This window comes from Clupea harengus, chromosome 22 (genome assembly GCF_900700415.2).
Source record: "Clupea harengus chromosome 22, Ch_v2.0.2, whole genome shotgun sequence".
NCBI lineage: Eukaryota > Metazoa > Chordata > Actinopteri > Clupeiformes > Clupeidae > Clupea > Clupea harengus.
The window spans coordinates 6,973,703-6,998,027 of record NC_045173.1 but is presented as its reverse complement, the minus strand read 5'-3'; the positions used below and the strand labels follow the sequence as shown (position 1 = coordinate 6,998,027).

General features: G+C 45.1%; 1 protein-coding gene across 1 annotated transcript in view; it reads right to left on the bottom strand.

Annotated features, from left to right (window-relative positions):
* frem3 (Fras1 related extracellular matrix 3) overlaps window positions 1-19,896 on the bottom strand; it is a 31,263-nt gene extending 11,367 nt beyond the window's left edge. Inside the window, exons 1-6 of the mRNA XM_031560039.1 lie at window positions 14,458-19,896; window positions 14,097-14,186; window positions 3,444-3,590; window positions 2,145-2,375; window positions 1,919-2,044; window positions 1,456-1,707 (exon numbers count right to left, since the gene is read on the bottom strand). Coding sequence (XP_031415899.1) covers window positions 1,456-1,707; window positions 1,919-2,044; window positions 2,145-2,375; window positions 3,444-3,590; window positions 14,097-14,186; window positions 14,458-19,480 — 5,869 coding nt within the window. The 5' untranslated portion in view covers window positions 19,481-19,896. The remainder of the gene's footprint in view (window positions 1-1,455; window positions 1,708-1,918; window positions 2,045-2,144; window positions 2,376-3,443; window positions 3,591-14,096; window positions 14,187-14,457) is intronic.
* Between the last annotated feature and the right edge of the window lie 4,429 nt (window positions 19,897-24,325).

The window sequence follows — 24,325 nt, the reverse complement described above, 5'->3', positions numbered from 1 at the left end:
CACACACACACACACACACACACACACACACACACACACACACACACACACACACACACACACACACAACCTCATCCCCCTACAGACAGCTTGTAAAGCACTTTGTGACAACTGCTAAAAAAGTGCTATGCAAAAATAATGTATAGTTTAGCAGTGTCTATTAAATATTGCTTTGTAGCAGCAAACATGTTTCTACCCTGCGTCTGATAGTCAAGGCCACGAGATAAAAAGGGGAACTGTGGGAGGAACAAGAAAGAAGGGTGGACGACGAAACCCAAATACAGACAAAACGAAAGGAGGAGCTGTTGCTTTTGTCTTGCAGGGGTCTGAAAGGGCATGGCTTTTAACTTCAGGCCATGAAGGGGCATGTCGGGGATTACACTGAAACCTGGCAGACTGTCTGCCACACACACCATCAAAGATATGCAGCTGCCCCATTTATTTTCTCTTAATACTCAAATACCACAGTCAGGGCTACACCTGCCTCACATCCACATGTGGCTTAGCACAATAGCGTTCTGTTGTCCAGGGCTACCCACCAAAAATGACTGTTACACTGTTTCCAGTTAATGAAAGCCAAAGTAATTCAATCTGACTGAACATAGTTCAATGCTAATGTAAGCTAGTTATCTGTGCAGACATGTTTTAGGAATACAGACACTTTTGTAACTGAGTCAGGGGTTTGATGCCAGCAAATTGACCCGCTATCTGCATTGGTTTTGTCTTCCACAAACCTCTTTATCTTTGTCTCTCTCACTCTCTCATTGTCTACCCCCAACCCCTCAGGTTGGCACCAGTCCTCTTCCTCATTAGTCTCTTGTCTCTCTTCTCAGGACTCAGGCTGGGCTTTCACCACTCTCATCAAAGGTGCTTTTATTCAGCAGTTGGAGTGGGGAGAGTTTGCCTTGGAGACGCTATTAATCCAGTGTAAAGATGGTATGACAGTTATTGTTTAACATTGTTGTCATCCCATGCCCAGCTTTGATGTTAGCTGGACAGTTGGTACTCTATTTATGGGAGTAGGGCTGTCAATAAAACTGGCTGGTAAAAGGGGAGCCGCCTGGTTTAAGAATAATAAAGGATTCCTGTGGTTGTATATGCAGGTGTACGAACATGTCCAAGCATAGGTTCAGCCGTTAGGACAGCACATAGCCAACCGTGTTAAAATGAATCAACCCATGGTGCTTTCCTCTTCTCTTCCTTCAAACAGGCTAGCATGAAATTATAGTTTTAGAATGTGTAATATAAATATTTATATATAAACTACAGTTATTACCTAAAAACAAGAAAGTAGGATATTTCATTGTGGAGTAGTTTACAGTGCAGTGTACTGTACAGAAGTTCATTTCAGTGAACAAGCATCCAGGTGTGCACTGAAGCATGCAGGGTAAATGTGAATTGATAACTGATAAGGGACTTAGTGACGTGACCCGCTGGCATGGGCCTTGCACTCACCGTCATCATGGTCTGCCAGGATGACCACACGGGCACTAGGGAAGTTGGTGCCCACTTGGCCTCCCATGGGCATGCTCAGCGAGACATTGAAGCTCTCTTCCTCCTCATAGAGAGAGTCATCGATGATGATGATGCGACATGGCTTCTCACGTTCGTCCTTGTCAAAGCGCAGAACACTCGTGTGGTCTTCAGGACGAGTGATGTAATCAGAGTAAGACAGGACGGAGCTGGGGATGGTGCCTGTGGCGCTGCCTAAATTAAAATGTGGAATTTCATGACATCACAATAATGTATAATACTTAACAGTCCAGGAAAGAGGAGAGATACATCATCAAGTCAACATGCATTGATACATTTCATGATAGACACTCTGAATGACATGCCACTGAGAATAATTCCCATGTTGTGATTAATGTATAGTAGTAGTAGTAGTAGGAGGAAGAGGAGGAAGAGGAGGCCTGACCTTGCTGTGTGTAGCAGATCACCATGAGTTCCTGACTGATGTCTCCAGTACGGCGCACAGTGACCAGAAGCTCCCCGATGTCCTCCTCTATGTGGTACTCAGCCTCGGGGATAACCACAGTGGACTCTGGGAGGGAAAGGGACATACGCGTGTGTGGAGCTCAACGTTAACTTAATCAGCAGTATTGGTCTTTGGTCATTTCTCATTTGTTTGTTCTCAGTCTTACCATCGCCAGGGTCCACAATCTCCACAGTGGCTGTATTTGGGTACTCAAGCACAGCCATCACTGGCTCTGAAAGCTGGATCTCAAAGGCCTCTGACGTCTCAAACTCCTGGTCGGTGAAGATCTTGACTCGCCATGTGGCCAGGGTCTGACCTGGATTAAACTGGACCTGCTTCTGTGACTTGCCCCTGAAGTCCTTGTCCTTCACTGCTGTGCCATCCTTTGTGTCAATGCCTGGAAATTAAGAAGTTAATAAAGTCATCTATAAATATTGTATAAAAGAGCATATTTAGGGGATAGTAATTATAATTTTAACAGCGATGGGGTTAGAAAATACACCTTGACCACATAAATTTAGGTTTACTGCTGGCTTCCATTTTACTTCAGTGGGGCTATTGAATGTCAAAGTCAGCTTTTAAAATGTTGTGTGTCTAACCTCTGACCCCTATCCACTCCCTAAATCAATCACAGTCATTCTCTCCCAGACAGGAAACGGGAGATGACTCAGACATGCTGATAGTAAAGAAAGGATTCCTTATGAGTCCCTTTGATTCAAGTGAAGCACCTCAGACAGACTGACTCCATGGCACTTTGGCCAGAGCGGCCGCACTAATGGCAGTGTTAAGGACAGGGGTGGACACTCACACTAATGGCAGTGTTAAGGACAGAGGTGGACACTCACACTAATGGCAGTGTTAAGGACAGAGGTGGACACTCACGCTAATGGCAGTGTTAAGGACAGAGGTGGACACTCACACTAATGGCAGTGTTAAGGACAGAGGTGGACACTCACACTAATGGCAGTGTTAAGGACAGAGGTGGACACTCACACTAATGGCAGTGTTAAGGACAGAGGTGGCCACTCACACTAATGGCAGTGTTAAGGACAGAGGTGGACACTCACACTAATGGCAGTGTTAAGGACAGAGGTGGACACTCACACTTATGGCAGTGTTAAGGACAGAGGTGGACACTCACACTTATGGCAGTGTTAAGGACAGAGGTGGACACTCACACTTATGGCAGTGTTAAGGACAGAGGTGGACACTCACACTAATGGCAGTGTTAAGGACAGAGGTGGACACTCACACTTATGGCAGTGTTAAGGACAGAGGTGGACACTCACACTAATGGCAGTGTTAAGGACAGAGGTGGACACCCAGAGCGGCCGCACTAATGGCAGTGTTAAGGACACAGGTGTACACTCAGAGCGGCCACACTACTCTATTATCAAATAGTTTGACACACATTCAAGTTCATTGAGTCAGTTTTATCATAGGTTATCATAGGCGGCAAACTTACTGACAAATGAGGTTTCTCCCAGGTATCCTCTACGCTTGAGGGTCACTTCCAGAAACTTGGCATCCTCGTCCACCAGGTAGTACTCTCTCTCCAGCGAGATCCAGGCCCAGTTGAGCCTGAAAGGCTGAGGCTTCAACTTGTTGCCCCCTATTGACACAAGGGAAACACAGTGACTTGAGCTCGACTGGCAAAGCAGGTCTTTCAAGCAAACGCTCCTTGAACAATAGGTGACTTTAGTTAGACTGAGCTTTTTGCTGCCTCTTTAAGCTCCAGAGAAACAGAAGGAAAAGGGAATCCCCTACAAAGCCAACAGAAACAGAAGAGCAACCTGATCCGTCTCAGTGAACCACCAGTTCAAATCCCTCAAACAGCATGCTGTGAGTCTTGGCCTCTCATTTCCTCCTCGTTCTTCCTGTCTTCAGCCTGTGCTTTTATCTGATTTCCTCCACAAAAATGTCATCATGCACAAACCCTGACCCCTGAGTGGAGCTAACGAGTTCAGGCCTGCCTCAAAGAGAGGGACCGGGTCAAGGGGTCACTGCTTAATGGGGGATAGGGTGCAGGTGCCATTGTTGGGGTCTGATATCATTTTAAAAGGCTGTGTTTCACCTCACTGGAAAGTTCCCACCCCCACACTATTTCTCTCTCTCTCTCTCTGTGTCTCTCTCTCTGTGTCTCTCTCTCTCTCTCTCTCTCTCTCTCTCTCTCTCTCCCCCTGTGATGGATGGAGGTCCAGTCTGTAAGGTTAGTGTTCACAAGCCCAGATAGACCAGAGGTTGTCGCAGGCCACAGAACAATAGGAGGCCATTAAGTCTCAGTTCCCACTGTGATTATCAGCCGTGACGGAGTGAGAGGGGAGGCAAGGTGACCAGACTGACCTCACCTGTCCACAGCCATATAGTCAGACAGACAGGACATTATGGTAGACGTGGTTACACTTTCTATATAATGAATAGATATTTCTATATATTTATACATTTTTATCAACCTGGAAAACTGCCAGAGACCTGCACATGGTTTCACACAGGGCACTGTACATATCTGAGGATGACTTACTGAAGTCTGAGGACGTAGTGATAGTCTGGCATGATTATACAGCGGGGGCTGAGCAGCTGCCTAGGAACACTTTCAACTGAGCACCCATCCCTGCCATGCCCTTAAACCATCTTGTCCCATGACTTATATTATCCCTGAAAAAGAAAGCTGTTAAGCCTCTCTTGGTCATTCCCTTGACAGGACTTGGGGTCCTGTGTCGAGACTTAGCTGACCTTAATCCTCACTTTTTTTCAGCGCGTGTAGAAAACATACACCTGGCTTCTCAGTGGGTAGGGGGCTGAGGAGGTTGTGTATCTGTCAAGGTGGGGGGTGTGTGTGTATCCCAGCTTGGCACACAAGAAAAAATGAGTCTGACTGCATGGCCCCGTCCGAATGTAGAAGATTTGGGAGAGATATCGTTTTATGTCATTTATCAGTGTCATAAAGCCATGCTTCTAACGTCCCCTTACATCTAAGGAATACATGGAAATATGTTGACCTTTGCTAAATGGTCACACAAAATGCCACAGGCCAAACTTTGAGGGTTATCACCTGCAGGCATGATAATGGTATGATGATGGTACTAATAAAACGTCCTTAGTGCTCCCCTTCCCTAGTCTCCCAAACCTCCTCCCCCGCACCGCTGCCCAACCCCCGGCTCCCACAGACATATCGCCTGATCTTCAGAGGAAATCCGGAGCCTTTCGTGACACAGGAGCCTCAGCTCAAAGACACTGACCTTGAGCAAGCTCATGTGTCCAACCAACACAGCTAAAAATATACGATGCATTTATCATATTTGCCTTCGACAGTCCTAGATTCCTTAGTGACGTGTTAAACTCAAGAGAAGCAACAGCAGTACTGTAGCCAAAGGGAGGCCTACAAAATAAAGTTGTTTATATCAAATGTTTTGCATTTAGCATACAGTATGTGTAAACACATTAGAAGGGTGTGTGCATTTCACACATTTCAGTTTGAACAGCCAACTTTTCAATTCTGAATAGAAAAACTAAGGGAGAAAATGTTAAATGCTTAATAAGTGTTAGTATTTCAGTATGCATTCCTACAAGCACTACACACAGTACTGTCTCAGAAGAAGTACTTTTTTGATGCCAGAGCAAGTGCTTCCAGGCAGTCTGCCCAGTGTATGTGATTCGGGTGTCTAGCCTAGACAGTGTGTGTATAATATGGCATAAACACATGAGCACAGCTCTGACTCTTGTATGTCATCTGCTTGCCAGCGGAATGTCACAAGAGGCCATGTAATATCTAACCAGGGTATGAAGCAGGAGTGAGGGGAAGCATCTTTTGCTCTCAGGATTGTAGAGGCTTGATGGCATTTATAGAAATTACTATTAGCAATATGTAAAAATTGAGATATTAGCAGTATCCGGTGATGTATTAAATCTACTTAGTGGGTTATTTTATCTTAAAAGACATAGGAGTCCAAAGACTCCTGGTAAATGGTAAAGTGTAAGTTGTAATGTGAATTGAGTCTCTCCTTGACATGCTTTATGCATCTGGACCGGCTGACCTGGCTGAGGAGGTGTGATAAACAGCTTTGGATAGCTGATGCTGATTTAAAAAAGAAAAGCTGAGGATCCCGTGTCCCTCTTCACTCCCTCATGTTGACCTGATCTGCCTGGGTGAGAGACAGCATTCCTCACATACAGCGTGTGTCGCCGCCGTACAGACCACAGTGAATCAAACATTCATTAATGCAATAAAGGGAAGTCAGTCACATCACCTCTCACATGGGCAATGCTACAAATGTACGGTGGCCCAGAGAGCTCAAAAACACATGCCACTAGACAAAAAAACAAGCAAATTAAGAAAACATATTCATCAACTTGACAACACATGATCAGCATTTAGAAAATGCACGCTACAAATTCAGACAACAAAAATTACAAAAACACATTCAAATTCAGACACCAGAAATAACAGGCTGTCTGTGAGTGGTGTTGGAAAATCGCATGATTCAGATATTATTGACGGATTGACGGATAGCCAACTTCAACCATGGCAACGATTACATTTTTTTTTTTTTTTAAACAAGCATGTCCAGATCTGTTCATTAATTTTCAGTGTCCTCTAGAAACACTTCCGTTGTCATTTAGTGTAATTGCAGCATGTTTCTGTAATGTGTTTGAATGTGTATGAATTGTCTAAAAACTATACATGTGTTGTCAAAGTGATGTTTTCTTGATTTGCTCTTGTCTTGTCTATTTGCATGTGTTTTCTGTAGTTGAGTATGTTGAGCTCTCAGGGCCACCGTACAAATTCCTGACTACTGTAATTTATGGTCATTGAGATCATCTCTTCACCAAAAGACCGTATCCATGGCTTCAACAGGATAGTCGCGAAGGTGAAAAGTCACCCACTCCCTCTCTCTTTCCCTCTATCCCTTCATTTCTGCCAGAGACAGCACAGCACAGCTGAAGCCTGCCACCTCTCACCATTCCTCTGTGTCTCACTCGCTTTCTCACCTTTTGTTCTGCAGAGGAGGCACGAGTAAAACAAACAGCAGGCAGAGTGTGGGTGGCCGGACCCAAGGCACAGCTATTCACAGGGATCTCCCCGCCTCTCCCAGAACCCAGCAGATGTTCTGGACTTTGGATCCAACATGATTTAATTTACTTCAAATTGTACATTTACACCTGAAACATGCGTGTTGTTCAGAATTTACCGTCTCACATAAAACTTAATTCGTTTTTATTTGAGATATAAAAACAGCAAGTCAGAATTATTTCAGTGTTTAGAGACCACTATTATCTTACTGTTGAGACTGTCCTGTCCAATTGGTAAATATTAATGAGGCCTTTTGTCCTTTTTCCAAGTTTGCTTCAGGCCATTAATTGCCACACTGCAACACTTAATCTTGGCACAACAGGCTCAGACCCTGTAAATTTAATAAACTGTCACAGAGATCGGCCCTGGATGCTCTCGGTATTTATGGGTGCGTAATGTAAAGAAAGACCACGCGTGTTCCAACCATACGCCTCGCTAGCGTGCTCGCTGCATTTAATCAAATGACGGGAATAGCTGTGTCGAAATGATTCATGCTAGAAACTTGATTAATGTACTAATTTATGGCATAGTTTAGTACTAACATTTACATTGCCCATTAATCATGGTACATTCAACACTATTACAAAATACTGTTTCAAACAGCAATTCTCATGACCTGAAATGCTTTATTGCTTGCAAAATTTTCAGTGGTCCCAACACTCAGTTGGTCCCCTTAATAAATTAAGTTGTGGTGATTTATGTTAATTGCAAGCATTAGCACACCAGTATATCACCAGGAGTGTGGCGGCCACTTCTCACTGCTTTAGGAGATACTGAGGGGCTGCTGGACTCCATCCAGACCTCCCAAAGGTGTAGTTGTCCTGCAATGTCTTGGGCACTCTCTCACGTGGGAAATGTTCATGCCTGCAGGTCAGGCTAATTTACTAACACCTTGAGGCCAACTACCAGATGAATGCCAAGATTCTTGTCTTAGCATCCAAGGCAAAAGCTGAGTAGAGAGTTTAGGGAGTCTGGACATTTCAAGGCCATGTTTCGTTTGTTCTCTTCTCAGAATGCACAATCAGACAGGCAGAGGTCAAAATTTGACTGACAGTTAAGCTACATCAACATAACTGTCCTCAAGAAGAACTGTGACCTATCCAGACAATGTATACCTCTGGTGAACATACCCTTTTCATTTACATTTAAATCTTTTACCATGAATCTTATCTAGCACTATAAAATGAGTAAAGCCCAGACAAGTAATGAAAATCTATATATCCAACCAAACTTGATATTAAGCCTAGATGTTCAATGTATGCCAAAACTTTCCACATGTTCCAATCAACTAGTAATGCTGAAAAGCAGCATTTGACATAAAAATACAAAATGAGGGAGATTCATGTTACTGTATACTGTTCCATTAGTATTAAACCATGTCTATTTAAACCTGAGGATGAGGAGTGAGCCGAGGGACAGGCCACGAGCTGAGAGGTCAGCAGTCATACCGTGCGACATGATGCAAGGCAGAGCAACACAGCTCCAGCCCCCACCCTCCACTCCTAAGCTAAGTATATACCCCGCTGAGTGACAGGGAGCAGGATGATGATTATTGCATTTCCTAATTAAACTTTTCCATTTTTACCCGTCATCTTGCCTCGCGTCAGCTCAAACATTCCAAACAGGGTCACCCGCATTGGTTTCATGTCAGACATACATGCCATGTCTTTTCGTTTAGCCTGTAAATATGAACAGGTTTTTGGCATCCTGGTCACCCCTGTGACCTGGCCACCAAGGAGGCCACACTGTACACCGAGGCTAGAGGCTGAGATTCACAAACCTGGAATTTTGAGAATGAGAATATATTATTAGAGGTCCCTGCGCTGGACTGTGTTCTGTTAGCGTCAGTCTGATACCCCTGAGGCGTTAGGTCAGTGGAGAGGGCATACTGGCTCACAAGAGTTTCCTTTGACCCCCCACCCTTTGGTCACTGCCCACCTTATAAACACTCGTGCTCCTGTGGTCACACAGTGTCTATGGTTTTTCTGTAAGACTGACCTGCAGGAAATATCATGTAAGATATACAGTAGTTCAACGAAACTAGCAGGAATCCAGCTAGGAATCCAGCTGAAATTAAGACAAGAAAGTGAGACTGGGAAAGCTGATGGACAGATGGCTTTGGTCAGAAGACTAGGTGATGGATCCCAAAGTGGGTGCCAAAACAGATATGCCATATGAACGAGACAAGAATAACCTCCAGGCCATACATCATCTCACCCTCAGGCTCCCACGTGGCCATAAATCTGCCCTGGCGTGGTGCTGGAGCAGAGAGGCTGAGCAGGGGATCCAGCGCCCGCTCTCCCTACAGACTCCAACAGTGGCACCAGCTCACTGTACATTCCCCAGGGACTGTCGACACCAGTGACAGGTCAGATCTGAAAACACCATTAGGAAGTGCACACAAGGAAGCAGGGGTGGTAGCTAGCTTCTCTTCCTCTGACAGTCAGGATGCCCTCTGCAGGGCTGCATGTTTGCGTTGCCTTCAGGTATATGGCCCACGATAAGCCGCTGCATAGAGGTACTACATATTTAGTCATTAGTATAATATGAGCATGGTTAGGTTAGCTGTTTTTCATGTTTACTTTCTGTTTGGTCTTCAAGTGTCAATAAGACTTCTGACACTGCAAAAATTAATTTAAGGCTAGTGTCTCGTTGAAGGAGCAGGGTACTAGCTCTTTCAAGTGGGCAGGAAATAGCATCCTATTCCTTGCTAATAGTTCTCCCGTCTAAATAATCCCCCTCTCTTTGTCTTCTCTGCTGCAGGAGCTTGCCACCCTGCTTCGAGGGAAACTCAGTACAAGTGGAAGCCCTAGGGTTATCAGTCCATCTTGGAGGGGTTTAGAGTTACAGCAGGTTTTGAAAGCAGATCTTCTCAAGGGTTCTCTCCACGCACACCTGTCTGCTACCATTCCCACTTCCAGGCCCAGTGGTGTGCTGGAGCCGGCGGTCTCACAGGAAGTGGATTCCTGAGCCTTCCCATGATCATGCGACGCTCACCCTGGCTTGGGCATTCTTTCGTGTAAAAGTAGTCTTTAATGCACAGTATCGTTAACATCCTGAGACAAGCGGTCTGTTTCTCAGAGTCTGGAGAGCTACTCCAGGCAGATCTTAAACTCCTCGTTGGTTCCAGATTTTGGGAGTTTGTCACTGCATGCTAAAGCTGTATGATCCCGTCTCATTCAAAGGACTCAGCCTTGGCATGAGGAAGTCAAAACTTTGCCAGCCACTATACAAGGTCAAGTTGTTTCAAACATGCAGACAGAAACTGAGTTTGGACACGTTTTAGGGTAAAAGACCCTAAAGCTACATGAGTCCAGGCTTGATGGGCCAAGCGTGGGATAGTTCACAAGCACTGGGAAAGTCAAGGTTGTATTGAACTGATGGCCTTGAAAACAAAACCAGGTGACACAAGTCTAAGGTTTGTGTTGATTTGTAAAACATAGTCAAAGGCTATGCTCCTGGGTACTGAAACAATAACAGCTAGTTTCATCAGTGTACTGCAAGTCCACCCCTACCTCCACTGGTCACTCGCCACTGATTAAGATCTCAACATCTGCTCAGTACTTCAAATACATACGCACTTACATATGTTCATATACACACACACACACACACACGCTTGGGGCCTATGTTATTGGCTAGAGTTGTCTGTCTACTTGTGAACATGTACTGGAGATGCAGAATATGCCTCAAATCCCTCAGTTGAAGACCTTTCCCTTACTCCCTGACTGGCTTCCTTATATAGACGTTGATGCTGAGCCATATTTTTCTTGAATGTGAACAGAAGTGCAGTTTTACCCAGGCCCCGCTATACCAAGTACATGTATGTGTGTGTGAGTGCGTGTGAGTGTTTGTGTGTGTGTGTGTGTGTGTGTGTGTGTGTGTGTGTGTGTGTGTGTGTGTGTGTGTGTGTGTGTGTGTGTGTGTGTGTGTGTGCGTGTGTGCGTGTGTGTGTGTGCGTACACACAAGCATATATGATCTCTGAAGAGCAGGTGTGTCCCGGGGAGGGTGTAAGCGGTTGTAGGACTGCTGCTGTGCTTTCAGTTTGTGTTTATGATTGGAGGGATTACTCAAATATTAACAAGCTTTGTATACTTAGAAAAGTGATAGAGAAGAACACATTCACACACACACACACACACACTCTCTCTCTCTCTCTCTCTCTCTCTCTCTCTCTCTCTCCCTCATTCACACACACACACACACACACACACACACACACTCTCTCTCTCTCTCTCTCTCTCCCTCATACACACACACGCACACATACACACACTCACACACACACACAAAGTAACAGGTATGCCAGACACACTGCATTTAAGACGTGCTAATACCCACAGGCAGCTGCCTCCATCAATTAATCTCTCCTCTGTTTCCTCCTGTGTGCTACAGTAGCCGCTGAGGGCCAATCAGATGCCAGAATGAGCCATTACAGCCAGAGGAATGACTTTACATCTGTAAATCTGAGAGTCCGTACTCTTATCTTTTTGGCCTGAAGTCTTGCATTATTAGACATGGAGAGGAAAGCTACAGAGAAATTGAGAGGAATAATTCCCGGCAGAATGTTGATCTCTCTCCTTATCTGACTTTCTCTCTCCCTCTTTCATTATTCCTTCCTTTAAAGAAGGTAGCTAGGAAATATAAGATTCGGTATTTTAGCCTGCCAGGGTTGCAGTGATTTTTTTTTTTTTGCCAGAGACCGAAAATGCTTTATGACAGATAACTCCCTTTGGCACCAAGATAGGTGGCACCATCCAGCTGACATGCTGCCAGGAAGACTTAATGCCAGTCTTGAGGCATATGCTTCCCACACCAACACCCCTCAAGGTGGAGAGGATGCTGGGTGGACTGCGAGAGAATTCAGTACATCTGATAGCCCTTTAAAATGCTACTAATGCCTGGGGGGGAATCTCTGGGGGACTTTGTCTCAACAGGAGCTTGATATGCTTGATGGCTTAAAACTACAGTTCAAATTAAACTATTTAGCTAACTTTTGGCAAAATGTGGAAATAAATCAGATTTGGCTAGAGCACCATCCCTACCTCTACTAATGATGCTTTGAATCTAATGAGAGCAAAACCCAGACTTCAGTGTGGTTACAACAACTGAAACGCAAAAACATTTTACAACCTACCATTAAGACTGCATAGATTCTAGCTCTATGTATCTCTTAGTCCGTTTATGTGCCCCTGGCATCTGCCTCTAGCATTCTTCTTCTGATGTATGCTGACTGATCAATCTCCTCACTCCCACACAAAGGTAGTTTGGCCAACTACTTTTCATCTTCCAACAAAGCCCAGGTCAACCTGCTAGGACTTGTCCAGAGAGCCACTAACCTCCAGCTTAATCACTAAAGGGGGGTGGGGTGGGAGTTGGAGAGAGAGGAGATGGGTCAATCCCTCAGGCCACGAGCCACTTTATGGCTTTCTCTGTGGCCAGGCAAGACATAAAGCCATTAAGTCGTGTCAACATCCAGATGTACCTCATATACACACTGACCATACACACCTGGCACTGAACAGCCAGCGTGGTTCTCAAACCGGACTGTCGTTGTTTGAGGTTTTATTGGGAAGCTTTGTTCCCCTCTCCTGTGCAAACCATAGATAAACTGTAACAAAAGGCATTCACAGATGCTAAGATAACACTGGAGGAATCTGAGAGATTTACAGCTCAAAAGCCAGGAATTTTATTTAAGTAGAGTTACTGGGTGGTCATTCTCAAATGATGCAAATCATCTTACAAGATGAGAGAAAACGTAAAAGCAGAATATGCCCCAAATTTGAATATTCTCAATACATTTAATAAAGTACTCTTTGACCTTTCATTATGGTATGTGGTCCGTACCTGTAAAGTCGAATGAAGTTATTATAATCATTTGACTCCAATTGTTGTAAGTGAAGGATGCCGATGGAAAATGCAAAGGCAATCAACTTGTCTGTGCACTATGCTCTAAAATCCTTTGCAGAAATAAGGGTTTGCTTTGACACAAAAGTCGCGAATGAATAAATGTGGGTACGTGCAGCTTCACCATCTACTACTATATATAAGCAGGCATGGTCCCATAGGGGGGTTCCCCTCTCTGGCCATCAGTGGTGTCTCATGTGCTTCTCATCTACTGAAAACTCTGCAAGATAATTGTGGCAGAAAAGCCCAAGCAGATAGTTATGGAACTGAAGACGACAGTGTCATGTGACACCTGACCAAAACTGAATTCCTGGGGAATATAAATACACCGTGGCTCTGAAATCTAAATCCATCCTGCGTAGTCTCTCTCCAAAGAGGGGGGAAATGATCTGCTATTAAGCACCACACAGACTGGTGATGACAAGCAAAAATAAAAAATAGTTCTAACAGCTTCTAGAGAGCAGCGGCTTCATTTCTAACATCCTAATCGCGATGCAGTGACTTGCATAAGTTCATTTCACACTAAAAGCTGGAAGCTGGATGAGTGTGGTGCTGACACACACTTTAAAAAGGTTTTAGAAATGTACTTGCACGGACTCACGTGCTAACACTATTCTTGGGTACATGGGATTGAGTTCTATTCAAATGGACAGGAAATACTTGGGATACTTGTCACTGTGGCTGGCAACATACATTTCATGGTATCACTGCCAACCATAAAGAGAGCGGAGTACTATTGACAAATCCTGGCTGAAAACCAATTGTTAAGGTGACAGTAAAATTCTGAGAGGCTTTTCACCATTGGTCTAAGAGGAGAACCCCGGGCTGATGTCCCTTCTGACCCCTTTCTTCCCCTTTCTTCCCCCCTGCCCCCCACCCTCCTCTTGGCAGTAGGAGTGTGTGTGTTTGGGGAGAGAGCGAGGGGCTGCCAGTCATGGCCAACTGCTCTAAGCCTTTGTGATGCAAACATTATAGCATGACTGACATAGCACACCTCCCTCTGCTCAGCCCCTCAAACAAGCCAAGATTGTTAAGAATGGAGGCCACGACACCTGTTGTGTTACATTGGACTTTGGGGTAAAAGTCTAAACACTTAGACTTGTCTACACACAAAATTGTTAGGTAAAAAAAATTCTTACCATTGTCCTCAACGGTGAAGTAGAAGATGTCACTTGTGGCATTGCTACCATCCAGCAGTACATAACAGATCTTCATTTCATCAATGTCAGCTGAAGAGTAATAGTAGATGAAAATTAGATAACTGAAAAAAGAAGTGCTTAAACACATTTCCTACATCATGATATTATCCTTACAAACTACATGCATCAGCTCAGGTTGTTTGCTTAAAATGTGTCAGAAATCGTATCAGCTTAATTTTGCACATAGATATGATTTTGTTTGTGTTTTTCAGATGCTTAGACTACAGTGTAAATTATATTAATGATGATGATGATGATGTCTAACTCTTAAAACATCCTGAAGAAACAGAAGGGTGCTTACCTTGTGTAAAGGTCTTGATGCTGTCGTTGCCTTGGGCTGTGTTGATGATGAACCCATGCTGAGGAGGTTCAGCCACTGAGAACCTGAGCACTTTCCTTGGGCTGTCTCTGTCCTCAGCCTTCAGGGCTTTGCTGGTGATCAAGAAGCCCAGGTGCCCCGTGTGCAGCGCCCTCAGAGTTGGTGCCGCCTTGTTCACCAGGATCTGTGGTACGCCGTTATCAACCGTGTTGATCCGAATGGTCATAGTCTGGGGCTTTCGGGTCTCATAGACTGTGTCAGGAAACAGATAGAAATCTGTGTGTGTTCCATCTGTAACAGTGAATGAGAAGCTGTCCTCGTTTGTCTCTGTGCCGTCATGATTGTATGTGATGAGGTTTTCATTCAGGTCCTGTTTGGTGAATGTGGTGACAGGCTGGCTGCTGTTAAACAGAAGCTGACCGTGAACAGGCACTTGTGTGACCACAAAGCGGAGCATATTGTCCGGTGTGTCGCGGTCTTCCACAGTCAACTCAAAAGGCGTGATCAACTTGGACTCTCCCTCCTCCACCACCAGCATGTTAACAGTCAGGACCGGCTTCTTATTGTCCACATCAGTGATCGACACTCTGAATGTACGGAAGACAGGGTTGTAGCCATCTGTCACCTCAAACTCAAAGCTGTCCATTTTCATCTCATCATCAGAAGTGTGGATGTAGTAGACTTTGTTTCCTGCGAGCTGTAGTTGTGTGAATGTGGAGATGGGCACACCTGGAAGGTCTGTGCACTCCAGGTGACCTCTGCTGGGGGCACGTGTAATGCTGAAGGCCAGGAATTCATCTGGGCTGTTGATGTCAGTTGTGCTCAGAAGATCAGTAGTCAGGGTCACCTTGCCTCCCTCCTTGAGGGTCACACCTTTGTTGATGACATCAGGGAAGACCATGTCAATGCTGCCAATGTTTATGTAGAAGTAGCGGTCGATGAGGGGGTTGATGCCATCTGTCACATCAAATTTCATAAGGTCACGGACTCCCTCCTGACCTATGTGAACATACTGGATCAGTCGTTTGTCAAGCTCGTCTTGTGTGAAGTTCCTCCCGATTGTTATGTTGCCAACCACGTCTCCATGTTTGGTGATGCGCTGGAGGTAGCCCTGTCCAGGCCCGTGGCGGATTATGTAAGTGAGGCCCTTATCTTCAGAGTCAAGGTCGGTAGCTTTCAGGACCCTGTTGCTGATTACTTTGGTCTCTCCGATTTCAACTTCCAGACCATCATTGATTGCCATTCTGGGTGTCTCATCATCAACAGGAATGATCATGATGAGCACCTTCTTCTCAACAGTGTGCTTGCCATCAGAGAGTCTGATTTCAAAGCTGTCCTCCTTAGTCTCTGAGTCATCATGCTCGTAGACAATGTTGGAGGCCTCCTTTATTTGCTCAAGGGAGAACTTAATCACCTGGGAAGTTCCAGAGCTCATCTGTTGGACAATGCTGCCATGCTTGGGGTTTTTGATGATCTCAAATTCAAGCTCATCACCAGGGATGTCTAGATCTGCTGCGTTCAGGATGGGCGTGTCGATCACAAGGCTCATGCCCTCCATCACAATAAACTCTCGTACAAAAATCTCAGGCTTTTCATCGTTGGCGGGCACAATTACAATGGGGAAAAAATGTCGCTCAGAGAAATTGATACCATCTGAACAGCGGAATGTGAATCTGTCCTCCACTGGCTCTACGCCTTTGTGGATGCTCTGGACATAAAGGATGTGGCCTAGGCCGACATCCTTTATAGTGAAGGCCGTGATTGCAGTGCCCGCTCTAGACTTCTCTGAGCCCACTGCTGGAGAGATGTTCTCTACATAGCCTGATGTTGACTGAACGATGATAGTGCACAAGATGTCATCATTGTTGGTGTCAACATCCTCAGCCTGAATGTGCTCAAGAGTGATGGCATTCTTCTCCCCTTCCACCACAAGAAACTGCTCCCCAACAAACACAATAGGAGGGATGCTGTCCAAAGGCAGAACGGTGACCATCACTGTCACCCCCTGGACCTTGTTACCTCCGACCACCCACTCTTCAGACATGTCAGATATAGTGAGATTGAAAGAGTCATGCACCTTATAAGGCCCTATTTCACCACTGGTGTGTGCATATACAACAACTCCATTGATGATGTCTTGCTGTGTGAAACGCTCTGCTAGCGCCCCATTCACCAAGATCTCCCCCAGCCTGGGTGGTTCTTCCACAATAAATGTCAACATCAGGTCATCTGTGTCTTCATCATGGCCCTGGATGACATTGCTAGTGATCTCTGTCGCCCCGTTCTCCAGCACGTTAATGGAGGCTCCCAGGAGGCCCGCTGGTAGCATGATGGTGGGCGTCTCATCATCAACGGGTCTGATGGTGATTTTGATGATGATGGACACTTCATGGAAGCCATCACTCACATCTACTTTGATCTCGTCAGTGAGGGATTCCTCACCACCATGAATATAGGCCAGACGACTACTTTCAATGTCATCAAGCATAAAGGTCTCATCTTTTGACATATCTATTCCTAGGTACTGCAGCTGCCCATAACGAGGAATCTGGGTAACAGTGAAAAGGATATTCTCCAGTTCTGTGTCCTGATCCGAAGCATCAAGCTCTTTCTTGGTGATGATGTAGGTGCCTGTCTCCAGCACAGTGAAACCGGTGTTGGTGATCATTGGAGGCTTGTTGTCCACAGGCTGCAAGAAAATTGTGAAAAGGCCATCAACTGCATTACCAGCTGTGTCCTCAACTATGAATGTGAACTGAAGCACTTTGGGGGTGATGCCCAGCTCCTGGTCTGGAGGTTTGTAGGCCACTTTGTGGTGATTAATCTGGGCTTGAGTGAATTCAGTGATAACTGAATCAGGACTATCAGTAAGGACTATGTTACCCAAGGGCACTGGGTTGTTCTCATCTGTGTCCATAGGGACCATTTTGATGGTGTACTTTAGATCTCTGTCATCACAATCGAGGTCAGTGTAGCGAAGGAACTTCTTCTTGAAAGGCGTTAGCTCGTATTCTTGCACGGTCATATGGAGGGTGGTTCCAGGGTAAAGCTCTGGGGGTAGGTCATCAACTGGATGAATTTTAACAATAAAAGTGTGTTGGCCTGACTGGTTTGGTGGGTCGTTGTCATCCTGGACATGGAACACTAACTGATCTATCACAGTGGTGGTACTATGAGGCCCTGTGTGGCGGTAGAACAGCTTTCCATCTAGGATGTCCTGCTGAAACCATTCTGTCACAACCTGTTCAAACATCTCGTCTGTCTCACTGAACTTCCAGGTGGACGGGTCAGCCGGAGGCTCGACCTGCCTGAGGAGCAGCTCTCCAACAGTTGAGTATGGAGCCTCCAGTATGAACTTAATGGTGGAGTCCTCAGAGTCTATGTCTGTTGCACTCAGTATAAAGGGGGAAATCTGCATCATCTCATTCTTCTGGAGTGCAATGCCAGTGTTGGCATTAATAATGGGTGGCTCATCGTCAGTGGGGGCAATGGTGATGGGGAAGAGGAACTCAACTTCATTGCTGCCATCGGTCATTCTGAAAATAATGTTGTCACTGTATGTGTCACTGCCATCATGCTGGTACACAACAATACCTGCGTCCAGATCAGCTGGCGTGAAGAACTTCCGCTGGGACCCCAGCACTGTCAGCTCTCCATGTTTCAGACCATCAACAACAGTGATCCTCACATTGTCTAAATTGTCTTCATCACTGATCTCTAAGTTATGATCACTGGACAAGGGTCTGGACTGACCCTCAAACAGCAGCTGCCCCGTGTTTTTAGTGGCCACAGGTGCCAGTGTGTTCATGGGCTTGACGACAATCATGAAAGCGAACGGGTCAGACACGGCCCCTTCAGAGTCCACTATTTCAAATTCAATCTGAAAAATTCTCTCCAATTCTGAATCTTCAGAGGGTGGCTTGTAGGCTATTTTCAGGTCCCTAATGTCTCTCTGATAGAAAGATGTGATAGGCAGGTTCTGATCATCTGTACTGATTATAAATCCCTGCTGAGGGCCCAGGGGAGAGGTGATGTTAAATATTAAGTCGTCTGCATTTGTTTCAACATCCTCAGCAGCCAGCATGTCACTAGTAAGGGCAGTCATCACAAACTGATCTATTTCCATCATCATCATTGCAACAAAGCTGGGCTTTGGAGGGGTGTTTTCAGATCCCTCTTTAATCCTAACCATGACATGAAAATGTTCCTGCTGAATGGTGTTGCCGTCATTGTCATGTACCTCTACTAACATGGGGACATAGTCTCTGTTTGGTGTGTTGGTTTTGGCTGTGTGCTGGTATCGAATGCCCTTCTTAACAAACTCAGCACAGTCAACCATTTGGCCATTTAAAGAATTATCTGAAAGTTTGCCATACCTGGGAAGTCCGCCTGCACCGACCAGCGTTGTTACCTTGCATTTCGTGACACCATCTTCATATGCAAACTCAAGGCCTTTTTTATCAATGGGGTTGCTCTGTCCATTCAGTTTGTCCACAACCAGGGGCATGTTTCGGGTCAGAACCTCCAGCTGCTGAAAGACCACCTCCACTTCCAACATGAAAGGCACGACCACTGTGTCCGTCTGTGAGTCATACCTCAGCTGGAGTTTCACCCGATCTTTGCTGGGGCTCCGGGGTCCAAAATGTGTATACTTCACCTCCTCGGGGCCAAAGGAGCAGGGAAACTTCTTTGGGCTCAACATTCCAGGCTTCTGTGCCAGTGGGTCATTGTCCAGGACTGTGATGTGACAACGATCTCCAGGCTGCACCTCGGTCACCAGGTCATGAATAGGGTCCAGGTAGACAGAGCGCCCAAAGGGGACTCTGATCCCATTGTTTGCTACTAGAATTGAATCAGCATTAGGTCCGGATCTGTGTCTGTACAGGTATGCTGGGTTGAGCGGCTCCGCTCGCACAGTTGAGAGGCAGCAGCCGACACAAAACAGTGCAAACAGACCAAAAGCCCATGCTTTAGAAAGTCCCGTCCTTTGCAGACAACCAGCCATATCCACAGCCAGCTGCGCTGCAGCAAATGTACAGTTTACAAAAATTTTAAACTTCAAGAAGGCAGCAGGCAGTTCATTAAATGTAGATTATGTCTTCTCTTCAGTTATCCCCCTTTCTCTCCTTCTCCCTCTTGCTTTCACTCTCTGTGTGGTCACACACTCATACACGCAGGGCAAGTGTCCCAAACCCACTAAAGGTCCGCAGGTAATACACATGCACTGACAGTGCTAAGCTCCACCCCAGTACTGCCCTCTCCCACGACTAATTTAAGAAAGTCAAGCCAAGAGTCCCCCAAGTACGCCCTCCCCCATATACCCTTCTCTACTCACCCACGGTCTTCCTTACAAAAAAAATCACAGATTGACAGCGAAATAATATTGTTCACCAGCGGATCGCAGTCAACTAAAAACATAGTGTCTATACTTTTCTTACAAAAGTTATAAATCAGCTATTATCACATTTAAAAAATATGTAATTGTTCCGCGTATCCAAATAAAACTAAGGCATTTTAACGACATTTGAAATGGGCTTATCAGCGAATATAGCATGAAGTTTAGAAACGAATGGTTATCAGGATCACTGAGTTTGTCGAGAGGGATGCCTACACCGACCTTTCTTTTTTTGAAAATCTTTTATGTTTTTCATGAAAAAAAGAACAGCCTGCAAGAAATAACAGTAGCATTTTAAATATCTAATTTGTCACAACGAATGTTTTTAAGGGCAACGAATGTTTTGAAGGGCATAAGTTAAATAAATAGTAGCAACAGCGCTCTCTATCGGTCAAACGTATAGCATCATCTTGTACAAATCTGTTGCGACAGCAACCCATTCATTAAAAGGAGTAGGATGAGTCAAGATGAAACTGAGAAGCTTTCATTTGTTATCTGATTGATTGTTAAACGATGTATTATGCCACGTACCACTGATAATAAGACAAAATAAAAATGTTGCTCATATTGTTCTGGCATGACTTCAATAACAGGTTAATGATTAGGACATACCGTTGCTTTTTTCTGTTCGGTGTCTTAGTGCATGATATGCTAATGCATTATCAGTGACCAGTTGATGTCATAATAGTATCATAAGACCATGGTAGTTTTGTGTCTTTTTAAACAGAAGATCAGTACATACATTTTTCCTCTACCAAGTCTCTTTGTTTGAAGCAATTGTTGGGTGGTTCCTGTGGAATGTGGTGTTTATGGGTGAGCAGGCTGGCTTTCACGTGCCTGCACCCCAGTGAGGGTGACCCCACAGGGACACTGCGGCACCGGAGGCTCCCCAGCACCCACAGGCAGCTGTCCAGACAGGTGTGCATTCAGACACTGACCCTACACTTCCTGGACAGACAGAGGGCAAAAAGCCTTTCTGGACAGTGCAAATGTTTATTCAAAACCGGAAGGATATAGAGGCATAGGGCAACACCACACATGAGTTAGAGAGGTATAGGGCAACACCACATTCATATGTGAGAGAGGTTAGAGAGGTATTTGTGGCATTTTTGCTTATAGAAAGTGCTTCAACTCATACTTTATTTTCTCATTTGCCAAGGAATTCTTTAATCAGCACATGAGTAGAAACAACACAGCATTTGGTGCTCATTGCATTATAAAGAGACAAATGTGCACATATTTGGTGATAGAACATGGACATCATGTTTCAAAGTGACCCAATGAAATGCCAGTGGTAGTTGACAACACCCGATATAAATTATTCCTAGAAAGTCCAAATATATCCTTTGCGGTTACTGTCACCTGGTGTATTTAAATACAGTGATGGAAATCCCCCACTGTATCCCCACTGTACACCCCCTACCACCTACCATGAAGACGATGGCTTTAATCTCATGATGCGACATATGATCTGAGCTTCAGAAAAGCTGTCCTCACAGTGAGTCTTCAGAATGCGGACACCTGGTATATTAAGTCCTCTGCTGAACAGATAGTGTGTGATCTTGAGTGTGTGTTTTCTTGTGTGTTATCTGTGAAGGGGGGCATCCTGTAGATACACTTGTACGATGAGCTGAAGGAATTCGGCTAGATACTTCAGTCTATGTCATGAGTTTGGTGTGCGGTCACGTCAAGATATAAATACTCTCTTTCCATTTCTGGAGCAATGTTTTACATGGACCTTTCGGATCTGCAGTCCACCTGCGCATGCCCACTGAAATGATGGAGACCATGCCTTGATTTTCTGTGCGTCATGATTTTTTATTGCATCCTGTTTTCTAATGCAAAGGGAAATATTGATTTCTGACAACTTAATTACAGTAGTTTATTGACTTAAGAAACTCTTCTCTATCTATCACAACTCTTTCATACAAACGGAACACAAACCTTTCATAGCCACTACCCACAATCACTTCCTGTAACTCATTTATCAGTTGTCGCAATCTAAATGCATGTTCCAATTTTCCATAAAGGGAACAATGCAGGATATATTTGTCACATAGAGGAAGTTTAATAGCAGGGACACGACTGAAAAACGCATGGAGCGAGCTTCATTCAAATCTGACACCTTCAATGGTATGAACCAAAATAAATGCACCTCTTTGTCTACTAAATGGTTTGCCTCAGAACTGCAAACAACCCCTACTGCTATGTCCCTGCAGCAGAGCCCTCTCCACACACACACCGCATAACCAAGATACCATGAACATCAGTGCATCCATTTCAAACAGGTCATCTCATTACATGGCAATAATAGAACCGAGTCCTATCCGTCCCAACCCCACTGAGCCTCACACATGCACCCACAAGTGGACACAAACTGACAGTAGAATGTAACTATGGAAACAAACAAACCTTTTCTTTATATCTGTAATCCATCTATGCAACCACTGTTTCCCATCATCTCGTCTGTTCTCCTCATATCTTGGGTTAACCTGACAAAATAAAAGCATATTTATTCACTTCCTGCTATGTATTGAGAATGGACATGTTTTAATATTAAATTGATATTTGTGATGTATTATGACAGCATACATCTAGGAGGCTGGGAGTCACTGCCCTCCACTGCGGTGTCAGTCAGTAATACAAACGGGCCTTTCAGGTGTGGAAGGAAGGCATGGGGAGGTCTGGGGCAGAGCCCAGTGTGTTCTGAAGCTCGTGCCCAGCGCTGCCCTCTCTTCCTGGAACAGACACGATGACAGAGCCCTTTAATCAGCAGTGATGGATGGAGGGCTCCGCTGGCTCCCCGATAAGGTGGTGAAGAGAGAGGGCACCAGTGGATGACAGATGATTGACTTTGCAACAGTTTACAAAGACAAGTATGCAAAATACTTTGCATTGGAATTTTATAATGAAAGTTCACTGTTACCAGATTTGCCTTTTGTGCAACATGATAAAGCCTTGCCCTGCTGAATTATACCACGGCTGGTCAGCATCGATTCTCTTCATGTCTCTCTTCTCTGAGTAAAACAGAAGTTACACACGCATGCCATGTCATTCGCACACGGATCAGCCGTGTCAGCCGGCCTTATCATCAGTGAACATCTCATAACCTGAGCAAACACGTACATGGCTGAACAAACGGATGTGTTGATGGACCGCTTGTGTCCAGCTGTGCAGGACTGTGCATCATCCGCTCAGGGCACACACCTAGACCTTACACTAGGGTGACAGCAGCTCTCATCTGGAACAGATGTGCGTGGCCATGTCAGTGCATTTCTGATGTACTGGGACTCTGCCACTTCAATTGCAGCTTGACGTGAGGAGGTCAAAATAAGATAACATCTATCAGGCCAGCCGCAAATTTCGAAACGTCTTGCAAGTAGTACTTGTACAGAGTCCCCAATGAGGCATTACATGGAAACTATTGGAGAAACATTTAGCAGGGATACTATGTCACACAGCCCTTTAAACTGGAGGGGATTAGTATGTGGCCTGTGATAAATGAGGAGAATACATGACAAGAGGAGGGGTGACTCAACATGAACATTCTAAGCCTATGACTTAAATTCTAAGGGAAGCTTAGAAGTGACAAAACATGACAACTGGAGGCTTGATGGACATTAATGGACATTAGGCCCATTGGTCTGACTGTGAAGATTGAAGGTCTTTTTACCTTTTTCTTATTGTCTCTCTGTGTGTGTGTGTGTGTGTGTGTGTGTGTGTGTGCGTGTGGGTGTGTCGAGAGGAAGGAGTCCTTAAATAATATGCAGCTGTTCAGAGAGGAAATCCCACTAGTAGCAATGCTAGCCTCACAAACTCTCCGGAGGCACGGCAGAACATCCCTATATATGTCATATAGTGTTCTGTGGCTCAATGTAAGCATGGCTTATGCCTGTCTTTATATTGATACACACAGTGCATTTAAACTGGCCTGTTTCATGTGATCATGCATTCAGTCATTCAGTCATTGTGTTATTCCATCTCCGGCTTGCAGTATCCATGATGACATTGTCCAGGCCGGGTCACATGAGGTCATTCTCCCCATGCTTGGAGAAGTCCTTAAAGGCCATAGTAGCTATTCTGGCTTCATCACTCCACATAAAAAAAGAAAACAGGGCAGCGTTGCTACCTCTCCTTCAGAAATAACTTCCCCAGAAGGAGAGTGGCCCTTTCTCTTTGCTTTCGCACATCGCAGCATCTCAGGCATGCGCTCCCCGAAATAAGTCCCCCTGTATAAATAGCCAAACCCCAGATATCCATCCTCTTTTCCACAGGGGCACATTGGGTATGCAGGCTGGTTTTCCTGCCCCCTCTCCCCGCTGGCATGGAGCCCCCATGACTGTGGTTGTGCCCTCATTCCGCATCCCGCCCAAGCTGCAATGGTGTGGCATTTGGGCAGTTTATTAGCAGATAAGGCCTGCTTACTGCCCTAAGCTCAGGGGTTTGGTTGCTGTG